This window comes from Mixophyes fleayi, chromosome 10, assembly GCF_038048845.1.
Source record: "Mixophyes fleayi isolate aMixFle1 chromosome 10, aMixFle1.hap1, whole genome shotgun sequence".
Lineage (NCBI taxonomy): Eukaryota > Metazoa > Chordata > Amphibia > Anura > Limnodynastidae > Mixophyes > Mixophyes fleayi.
Window position 1 is genome coordinate 76,474,253 of NC_134411.1, and position 12,027 is coordinate 76,486,279.

General features: G+C 40.6%; 1 protein-coding gene across 1 annotated transcript in view; it reads right to left on the reverse strand.

The window, feature by feature from the left end:
* NECAB2 (N-terminal EF-hand calcium binding protein 2) overlaps positions 1 to 4,971 on the reverse strand; it is a 136,893-nt gene extending 131,922 nt beyond the window's left edge. Inside the window, exon 1 of the mRNA XM_075188888.1 lies at positions 4,736 to 4,971. Coding sequence (XP_075044989.1) covers positions 4,736 to 4,951 — 216 coding nt within the window. The 5' untranslated portion in view covers positions 4,952 to 4,971. The remainder of the gene's footprint in view (positions 1 to 4,735) is intronic.
* Between the last annotated feature and the right edge of the window lie 7,056 nt (positions 4,972 to 12,027).

Here is a 12,027-nt window from a genome sequence, read left to right on the forward strand (position 1 = left end):
AATTATGCTTAAGCCTGCTCTACACTGGAAGCAATGCTTTATGGAAATGTATACTATTGTCAGCATTAAATAGATGGGGAATGACATTAGCCCGGGACTGTCAATTGAATAGTTCTTTGATGTTGCATCTAGTGCACTGTAGAGTCCATTTGTGCATGATTGTATTAACATTTCACTTTGTACTACAGCTCATTGCAGTGTCGCTAATGACCTCTGCTACTGTTTTTTTTATTTATTTTTATTTAGCCTTACAAGTCAGGATTTATAACTTCCAGATTTGTTCTTTGTGAACTTGGTCTGAGTACCTATTATTACAGGCCCACAGTTCATGCTATTTTTAAGATTACTAATCTTGCCTGTTGTTTGAGTGCAGACATTTATCCTAGAACCTCTTGTGTGTTCCGAGAAGTACTATAAAATAATCCCACTTGGGGCGCTAGGTCGGCATTTAAAACCACACGTGGAAAGCACAAGGATTGCAATTCATTCACATTTATATTATATGTTTCTACACTAACAAATGCAGGAATCCGATATGTATCTGAACTAATTGCAACGGAATGTGTTTTTAATGTATGTGCTTTTAAATTGGCCAAGCAACTCTAATCTCTATATAGCTAGAAACATACTACTAAACCACAATGCTGTACAAGACAAAAACATTTTGTCACGTCAGCACCCATTAATATGATGAGCTTTCCTAGTAGCAACTTAACCAATATTAATGGTTACATCCAATGGTGATTCTCAGTAATTAAAGCAGTCTAGCACTTTTAAAAGGAGCCATTTAAAGTATTTTCATATGTGACCGGCATCACTAAGACCATTAGAGAATAGGTTCAAAGAGTTTCCCAAATTTAGGCGACTAACTTTTTTGGCTTCTGTGCGTCCTTCTGCAACTTGTACTACGTACATTGATTTCTTTTTGTTTCAGTTGTTTATTCAGTTTTCTCTGTGTCACACTCCAAAACTGCTCTCTAGATCAGTAATGGGCAACCTGATACACTTTGGGGGCCCCTGGGTGCAGCCCTCTAACCTTCTAAAGGGCCACAAAGTACCCTTAATCTTAGTAATAAATTAGGTACAACAATACTTAACCAAAGACAAAAAACATTGTATCATCCACAAGTTAATAATAAATGGCTGATAAGTAGCGGAAACAGCCAGAAGGTTAAAACAATGTACTTAGTACAAGCTGCAGAAGGGTGTGTTTGAAACAATAAATTAAAGTAATCTAAGAGTACATTGTTACAGTACAGCACCATAGGAATCTCAATAAGGGGGTTTTATTTCATGAATTTCTGCATTTGTACGCTTATCATACCTCCGTATATGTGATCTTTCCCAAAACCCAAGGCAAAACAGTTAAAATAATAACGTTGATATCTTAAAAAAAACCTGTCTTGTCGTGTTGAGGGTTTTAAAGTAATTATCTAAAGAGATTGAGAGTTCAAGTCCCCCGTAACAGTTTTTTCCCCCGTTAAAGCTTTAAGATTGGTGTATAATGTGATGCTGCAATTTGCCACAACTGTATCTCACAGTGCTGGTGACAGGTAAGTAGATCATTAATATCACTCAACTGCAGATAATGAGTCCCAATCTATACCGAACAGTAACATTCCGAGTGACAGAGAGGACAATACAACACTGCCATGAGCCTCTACGTATGGATTCCAATTACCTATAGTACTTTAAAAGAGTTATTCGCTTATTGGCCGGAGGCTCGATTTTTAACTGCTTTCTTTAACAACAGCTAAACAATAAAAAGCTTACTGCTCCACTCATTATGTAGAAATACTTTATGTCCAGCTTCATCATGATAATCTCAGGGAGTGTAAAGAAAGGGGACAAGACATTTTATGGATATCCCTATTTCGCTGGGTACGTCAATCAAGTGATTTATCCAGCTACAGAAATGCTAGTTAAGCAGAATCAGAAAATTAAACAGGACCATAAATAAACGGACAAACTTCTCCGTGCATGGATTGCGGTCCACTGGCTGCCTTCCCAGTCCGACGTTATCCTTTATCAATCGAGAAGCTGATCAACTGACTCATCAGTTCATAATTAGGTTGGTCACATTTCCAACCTACAGTTGGAGGCTATATATGAACAATAATATATCACTCTGTTATTCTTTATTCTAACAGTACCTGTTATATCCCAGTCATTAAATCTTTTTTATTTCTACCCCACCCACCAGAATTTTATAGGTAAGAGAATGCAGCTGTATCTTGTATAAAGGGCCATTAAACCATGTACAGTGTGCAAATAGAAATAGCTAGCAACTATCGCAAATAGGAAACCCACATAAGAGTGTAGATTTCTGAGTGAATGGTGATTGTTTTAATACTGGCATGAACAGATTAATGTCAGTGAGATATAAGAGCCAGCAGACGCTCTTAAGGGAGACAGGGAAGATGTGCATCCGTTGACATCAATAGAAAGGACTCCCAGAATTGGAGGCACCATCAGTCATTTTTTTAGGTGCATTGGCTAATTGGCTCCTGGGAATTCTTCATCCATTTCAATAGAGTAGCTTTGTGTCACAACTTGATAACATTAAGGCTACATTCCGTAGGCTACATCTTGGAATGTTGAACACATAGCAGCCCTGATTCCTCATCATGGACAAGTGCCATGAAGATATGTAAAATATTGTGTACAATATATCCATATATTTGGAGAATAATGATATCATTACTTATAATGATGTTGATCTATTAGAGTAGTGATATCACATGACAATGTAAAATTGTTGTGTTAAGGTAAGCACAACTGCCAGTGAAGGTAAGACACCTCTAGATACGAATAATGCCTCATACAAACTAACTTCCTTTGTTGTAAATTGACATTTGTATATTATAAGGAATAATATAATACCTCACTGTAATATAAAAAGTATATTAGGCATCAGCTTGGAGTTTAGCGACCTGTATAAATGCACTCAGTTGAGCTACTATGTTATGTCATATACACAGATATGATTGTTGGACACCTCCCTATGCAGTCACTGTGAAGAGCACTGCTAAACAATGCAAAGAAATGGGGAATGTCAGGGGTAGTGTTGTGAGGAAAAATGGGATTTAAACAAAAATTATTTTAAATACTGTAGGTAGATTATGAAAAAATAACCTCACGCAGAAAACCTGCAGCAGCATATATATGTCTGATGTCAACTAATCCAGAACAAAGCATTTTTTCTATCGGCTCTTGTATATAATTATATATAATGTGTACACTGAGTTGTCTCAATAGATTTCCCTTTAGATTTCTCAGCTACCGAAAAAAAGTAACCCAAAAAAGTAACATTCTTTTGGTACAGTAATTTGTTCACTAGCTTGGAAAATAGAATAGTCCTACTCAACTAGTGTAGAATGAGGGTATGAACATTGGTCAACTTTATGGATGAGAAGGAGCCTGATTAGGACCACAAATTCAGCTAACCATTCAGAGTGTCTACAATCTAGCCTCAGGCGAGTTATTGGCCCTTGAGGACTAAAGAGATGGAAGTAGCAGAACTCTGGCTAAATTCTAAGCCGTTTAACTCCCTACACTCCATATTAAGCACAATGAGATCCATTCCGAGAATGTAGATGATATATTTACAACATTCCTTCTTTCACAGAAAGAAAAATTCACACTCATCCCAGTCTCTTTGATTTCCATGGTGATATAATTATTAAGCTATATGACAAATATAATGCAGAGTCACCATGCTGACAGTCTATATTTAGCCTGAAGCAGTGATTTAGTCAATCTTGCCGCTTATATCAAGAGTGGAGATAGAAAGAGGCTTATAATAAATAAATATATATATATATATATATATATATATATATATATATATATATATATATATTAATAAGATGTGCATTTTACTTTATGACCATCACTATAACATTCAGGAAATTAACTGCTCTCTTTCAAAGTGCTAAAATAATCCTCATGAATGCTATGATAGTTTAATTGCCGGAGATAGTCTACCATGCAACCTGCTGCAATACACTAGAATCTAGTACCTCACAGTTGGGTGTAATATAATCTGCATTTTGGAAGCTTTAAATCCAAGTTGATCTAAACAAGCGAGGTTGTATAAAGCTCAGCCAGCTGTATTAATTTACAGATAAAAAAAACTACTTTCAGGAATGCTGAATAGTGAATACGGAGTCTTTCACTTCCTTGGAGTGTATTCCTGCAACCCAAGTTGTAAAGCTAGTTTATTGGCTTTTTTATGTGTAAATAACAATTTACTTCTGTACTATGATAGAATAATATCCATATTACAATAGATATGATGATGCATTAGTGGGGTGTTTCAGATTATTCTCTCCAGTACTAAATCAAACCACCAGCTACTGTGACAGTAGGACTTTACTGATGGTACTCTACAGCTGCACCCAGAACAATAGAGAACAATTAATAATACTAGCATTAGATACATTAACGAACTACAGAACATTTAGGACTAATATTCCTGCAGACAGTACTTTCTAATTCACAAGTTTTAAGCAGTATATAAATTAGTATAGCCTCGTCCACTATGTGTAGGGTATATGCCATACACATGCACCAGATAAATGCATTTAAATCATTATGTATATATTATTGTTTTGCTTTTGGTGTCAAAATATCTGCATAGATAAGACATGTTACATATATTGTGTATATACAACCGATCATACTTTAAGGAACACTGTATGAAGCAGCTGTTGTACAGCGCTCTGTTACTCACATCCAGTATGACAGAAATGCCCCTCCTGGTACCCGGGTTGGGCATGTCCTGCGCCCCTGTGACCGCCTCCTCTACTTGCATCTCTCGCTCACTCTTATCGCTCATCTTAGTAACGATCCAGCGGAGTAGACCGTCCAGTCCCCGGACCTGAGACTGCTGCTGCTGCAGGAGCTTGTGGACGCTAGTCCTGCAGTATCGGGCTGCTTGCTCACACATGTCTGAGACTGGGAGGGGGAGCGCAGCCCGCCCCCTGCATGTAAGCACGCCCCGTCAGCGGCAAGACACGCCCTCGGCACGCCCCCGGGCAGGATGGGTAACTTGCTCATACAGTCATAGCGATAGTGGAAGCCACGCCTCCTATTTATGCTAGTCCCGCCCACGCAGGTCCCTGTGAGACGCTGATCCCGGGCGGCAGCGCGCACCTGTCACATTGATGGGATCATAGGTAGAGAACTTGTGGGTCTATATAAGTGGTAACACAAGTTCCACAGGGGCATATTTAACAAGTAATGATAGTGCACTATCGTGCACTTACCGTGGAAATCAGGTCCCGCTGTGTCCTCCGCATATTTAATAAAGGTGCATCGCAGCAGATATCGTGGATATCTGCTGCTTTGCACTCCTCTTCTCATTCAACAGTATGGTGACTGCACCTGGCCGCTATCTAACAAGTTCCGGATTTTTTTTTTTTTTTCGGAAACTTGTCATGTTAATGTACGCAGGCGCGGGCTGGCATATATCAGCCCGGGGGCGCACAGGCGGCCGCATCGCGTGTCATGTGATGCAGCCGCCGGTGCGCTGACGCAGCCGCATCCCGTTGCATGAGATGCAGCCGCCGGTCAAAATCAATAGATTTTGCAACCGAGGGGCGGCCGGCCGGCCCTAACAGCGCTGCAACTGAGCGGCCCGGGGGACCGGTGCTCCCCTACCACCCGGGCCAGCACGCCCCTGAATGTATGCCAGCTGAAGCTGGCCTACATTATCATATTTGAAAAAAACCAAAGCTGTCAGCTCTGCTCCAAAGAGCACGATAGTTGCAGAGACAGAGCAGGGATCTTTGTGTGCATGTGCAGTTTTTCGAAATGCACATGCGCAATTGAAGGATGAAGAGGAGCGAAGAAGACCTGGAGGAGATCCTGAGACAACGCTTCCGAACAGGCGGGGTAAGTATGATTTTTTTTATTACAGTAACAGCAGTTTATCGGAACTGCTGTTTCTGTGATCCGTTTTTAATAAATTTGAGAAATAGTTCAATCCTTATCCATGCAATAAGGATTGATAACTATTTTTTTTTTTTTTGACGAACATTGATAAATGTGATTCCAAATCCGTCAGTATTGCAGCGATGAGACCTGACCTCAGCGCGCACTGTTTAATGTCATTATTTAAAAGCCTTATACTTTTAATGGGACCTATTGGAAGCCACTTGTAATGGAATGTTCCCCTTACAAAGCGCACTATAAAATACCTTCCAACATATAGAGTCAGGAAATTGGGACAACTTAAACATCACCCTAGTCCACACAAACGTCTGCCAATTAATTACCCACTTAAACCCTCTATAGGCTGCAAATCGGGCTGTCCCATCAAAACTGGGACATTTGAATGGTGTGCAAGCTGGATCATCCATTTGGCTCTCACCCAGTTCCAGAAGTGCCAGGTTTACCATAACCCAGTGGATTCCAAACTTTTTCAGCTCAAGGCACCCTTAGGGTCTCCAAAATCTTTTCAAGGCACCCCTAAGCCAAAATAATTGCCAAGTAGTCCCCCGCCTTGCTCGCCACTGGCCCTGGCCGAGGTACCCCTGTGACATCTCCAAGGCACCCCAGGGAGCCTAGGCGCACAGTTTGGGAACCACTGCCATAACCCATTTTCATGTTTTGTGTTTTTGACAAATGAAGTGTGTGAATGTTAGGGGGGGCAGCACCAGTATGCAGGGCCGCCATCAGGGGGGTACAGGGGGTAGTGGTGTATGGGGCCCGGGCTGTCTAGGGGGCCCGCTGACCACCGATGTGCTGTCCACTGCTGATGTGTCCTCCCCGACATCCCTGCTGCTGCTGTGAGCCTGGCAGTCACAGGCAGCTGTCAAACGCGATCCTTCATCTCCGATCAGCGTTTGACAGCTGCCTGTCACTGCCAGGCTCACAGCAGCAGCAGGGACGTGAGGGAGAACAGAGCAGCATCAGAGACGAACTGCTGGAGAAAGACCCGCCCCCCTCTCCCTGTCAGTGTGAGGTCACACAGAGGGGCTGCTGCAAACAACATCTTTTTCATTCAGTACTGGGTAAGTAATTTTATTTTACTTTTTACAAATGTTCTACATCACTCTTTAACTATATGCCATTAATATTTGTGCTGACATAAACACAGCCAACTCCCTGCGTCAACTTTGCCTTTGTTTTCAGATTTTGGATTTTTGTTGCTAATGTATGATAATGTAATTGTTAATGTAATTATCAGGTAATTTGCAGGTTATGTTGAAGGTAACATTTAGCTTTTATTATGTACACGAATTATGGCATTTTCTGTAAGGTATTATTTGTAGCATACCTACAATCATTATACAGTAAAAGCAGTAACTGTCCTTAATGGGCTTTATCAGATTTTAGGAATTAAAAGTTCACTTTTAGCACTGGAAAATTACTAAATCAGCTTTAGTCATCAGATAGAAGAGATACTGGTAACATTCAATATATGTGGAACAATTTTAGTAACTTGAGATAAGGCTGTGCTTAGTGGGGGCTTATAAATACACAACAGACTTTCTTCCATACATGCCCACTGTCTGAACCTCTGGGAGTTCAGATAGGCGTGGAAACCCGCAGTGGGTGATGGGAGCAATCATGATGCAACTTGCATCAAATTGCGTCATTTAGGCCTTGCCCACATCAGAAAAGGAGGTGGTCTAATCAGCCTGATGTCCGGGAGGACTCTTAAAAATCGGTGAGTATCCAGAACATTCCGGGAGAGTAAGCAGTATGCTTTGTTCTATTGACTGATGTCTCAAATGTACATTCTCAATCACGTGTACCTAACCGAACATTCTATATATAATTATTGTTTTCATTTCACTTTCTGGCATTGTGCACATTTTCCTGCAGGTTCCACTAAATACATTCTTTTATATTTTTCACTTCCTATTTTTCTATCTTCCATCTGTGTTTTTTACTTCAAGCCCTTTGGTTTTTATTGCCCTTGGATATGACACAGAACTGCCCTTTGGATACTACTGTATACAAAACACAAAGAAGTGCAGAGAAAGCCACAAAGGTAATGCCACTTATTGTGTAAATGTTGCGGGGGGGGGGGGGGATGGGCATGGGCATGTACAAACCTATGCATTGAAGTTGCATCTAGGTTGGAAACCCCTTTAATTATGCAATCGCCAATTCTTATATAACATCACACTGATCAATGAGCAGGTAAAGCCAATTATTGACATGAATCTTCCTCATTATCATAACCATTTATTTATTCGGTTTCTAAAGTGAATTTAAAGGATGACATTTTTGGGGTGCAACATTGTGACAGGGAGAGGTATAAACTGAAATTAATTTTAAAATATATGAGAATTGTTGTTCTCCCAAGTAAAGAGAAGGAAAGATGTAATAAGGTTTTAACCTTGATATGTTTCCGTGGTAAAGCTCTGTAAAATAAACATTGGTGTGTGCTAGAGGGGGGGGGGGGGGGTGAAGCAGGTTTGATTTTAAATTAAGAGCGATTTTGTTTTTTCCTGCCGCTTAATACCCTGTAGTGGAAGGTGAGGGGGTGCTATAGCGTTAGTTGACAGGAGGTTGGGCATTTTTATGAAAACATAAGCTATCCAGGGGTGGTGGGACACGCTGTGGGGGTGGAGGGCAGTTGTTGCGGCGGAGAGGGGGGGGCCCTGCCTTTTTCATTAGTACTGGGCCCTACAATTTCTGATGGCAGCCCTGCCAGTATGTGGCTCTTTTTTTCATCCATAAAGTTGACCTATGTTCATACTCTCATTATATACTAGTTGAGTAGGACTATTCTATTTTCCAAGCTAGTGAACAAATTACTGTACTAAAAGAATGTTACTTTTTTGGGTGACTGTCAGTAGCTGAGAAAACTAGAGTGAAATCTCTTTAGAAAACGCAGTGTACACACTATATGTAATTATATACAAGAGAGCATAGAAATAATGCTTTAGTCTGGATTAGCTAACATCAGACATATATTTTCATTAGATTAACTTGCACTGCACTGATCACAACTACTGATCATAACCAATATGCTGCTGAAGGTTTTCTATGATTTATTTTTTCATAATTCAGCTACACTATTCTAAATTCAATTTTTTTCTCTCACTGTAATGATGCCAAGCTTCAAAATAAATACCAATTAAAATTAATTCCAAAGGTCTATGGTTGTCCATAAAAATACACCTAATAAAATTAATTAGTAGGCTTGTCAACAGATTCACCGTTGTGAAATATGACTACATCCCAACTGGCAAGGCCACTGCATAAGCTGAATTCACTGTCACATTTAGTTTAGTACCTTCTACAAAATGACAGCTAGAATCTGATTGGTTGCCATAGGCAACATCCCCACTTTCTCAAACCCGCAGCTTAGTAAATCTAGCCCATAGAGTATTAGGATGTTACAATGGTACTAGTGAACCTCGTGTTGTGAAACGGCATTTTCAGCAAGATATTTCACCACAGAAAAGTCCCGTTCCAGGAATGTGACAGTGAATTCAGCTTATGCAGTGGCCTTGAATGTTTGGGAATTTGCTAAGCAAGATGCCATCTATTACAGATTGAGTAAATCTTTTGCAGGGTCTCTGCTCTTTTGAAAAAACAAGGGTCTAAATATATTTCTCTAGTGTCTAGACCTCCAAAGGCAATTTGTCACTTCCACCAGCTACAAGCTCCCTCTAGTGATGGGTCTATGGCTATTGTCATATCAACAAATAGGAAGCAGCCTGGACAATTAACCAATCAAAGGTTGCTTCCTATGGCAGCAGCTATGGACTATTTACTAGGGGTAGTTTTAGCAGCAAGAGTGTGTAACTGGGTTGAAGAGCTGTTTATTGGGCACAGGGAGCTGTGTAATTGGCACTGGGAAGCTGCACATTGGGCACAGGGAAGCTGTATATTGGGCACAAATGAGCTTTAGTTTAGGCATTGGAGAGCTCTATACTGGGCTTACCCCTACGGTTGCTCTACATGTTACTGGTATATTACTGCTAGGTATATTAATAGGAATATTATTGCTAGTACTGGGTATTTTAATGGGCGTCTAACTGCTGGCCATATGAATGCACAGGTTATTTTCTGGTTCATATGATATTAAATGTTGTATATCTGCCACCAGAGTGGGCTCTGCATTGCATATTGGTCATCAGATTTACCTCTGTACAGCGCTGCGGAATTAGTGGCGCTCTAGAAATGATGATGATGACCTCCCATTGCCAATGAAATTTTCACTGACTGAAGCCCCTAAAGGTTACATTATTTATTTTAGCATTTCCCTGATCTGTTGCCACACACATGTAGTTAGTTTCACACCAAACTACCTTTGCTGTATGGCTTAGCGTGGTTAACTTACAGCATGGCATAGCTAAAAGAGGAATCCCCACAGCCTTGAAAAAGACTTGCTGAGAAGTTGAAACGCGTTGGGTGAGAACGGTTTGTTTCTTCTACCGTCGGATCCCACAAAGAACCTCCATCACTGCCTCTGGGTCTTTATTTGCATTGTACTTGTTGCGCCTATATACCATCTGGATCTGGTAATGAGCCAACTTGTTGTGAGATGTTTTTATACCAAGTTGTTTGTGTGTTTTTATTTAATTCAAATGTGTGTTAATAAAGATACTATAAATACACTATGTGTAGTTTTCCCTTCTTTTCATATGAATCGTGATGTAAACCCTATATGAGCGAGCTGGGCTTTTTTCCTATCAGAGAAGGCCATAGGAAAATAAGTGTATTCAAGACATCTTGGGTCTGAGTCATTACGGAGAGCAAAGCAAAAAAAAAAAAAGTAGTAACTTTGCACTTTGGCAAAACCATGGGGGGGGGGGTAAATTTAAAATATGGGGACAGATTTATAGTTGGGATAGGGCATATCGTAGATTAACTTTATATTTCAGTGTAAAAATAAAGCTATCAAGTATCTATGTGCTAGATGAAAAAATAGCCAATATTTTCCTTACATGCAAAATAATAAGCTCGTTTGCACCCCTTGCATTGTAACATGGTTTGTCCAGGAGAAAATGTACTCCTTTTTTCGCTTTACTTGCCTTAATGACTCAGGCCCCTTATGTCTAGTAAGTTTGTGCAGAAAAGGTAGTAGGTGACTAAACATTCTGGTGAAAATTCTACTATATATATTTTTTACCAAAAATACTACACTATATTTTTTACCTCTTTGATTATATTTTCTGGGTGAGATGTAGAAGAATACTTCAACATCCCTCAGTTACAGTCATTATTGCAAGGTTTTCTGAAAGAACGTTTACATTTTCAAGACTTTTATGTAGGACAAGCTGGTATTGTCTCTCTTCCCCATTTTTTTATTGGTGTGAGAGAAGGGTTTCATTCTTTTACTTATGTATAAACCTGTAACGGACACCACTAAGGAAGATGGATACTTGGTGGTAACCTAGGTTGGTGCTGGTAGAACAGAGGTGCGGAGTCTAAAGGGTTCCCTGGTGGTCACCGAGAACCGCCGCAAGACGGGATGGGCTTTGCTGCCAGGAACTCTCAGTTCACAGTCCTCTGGACTGCCTCCAGGCATTGCACAGTGGAGGAGGAGTACAGGATTGGAGTTGTAGGCAAAGTCAGACAGCCGGGACTGGTACACAGACAGGCAGATGCCATACCTAATCGGAATCCAAATAGGCGGTAAAACGAGTAGAGAACTGGTACACAGACAGGCAGATGCAGTACTGAATCCAAATAGGCGGTAAAACGAGTAGAGAACTGGTACACAGACAGGCAGATGCAGTACCGGATCGGAATCCAGATGGAATGCCAAACAAGCAGGAAAACTGCTACACAGGCAGATACAAGACCAGTCTCCATCTGGAGATCACAGGGAAGGATCTCAGGATACAAGACATGGAGGAGTCAGACAACTATGGTACTTGTTGTTCTGACCCCGCTACAGTGTCAGAGAGCTCTTTAAATAGGCGAAAGTTTAAATTATCCGTCCCTACACCGGTCATGTGACAGCCGACATGTGGAAGTGCCGGCAGCACATTGACCACAGCAATTGTAGCAATGCTGGAGCAGTGGTCAGGTAAGAATTCGTAATAGTTT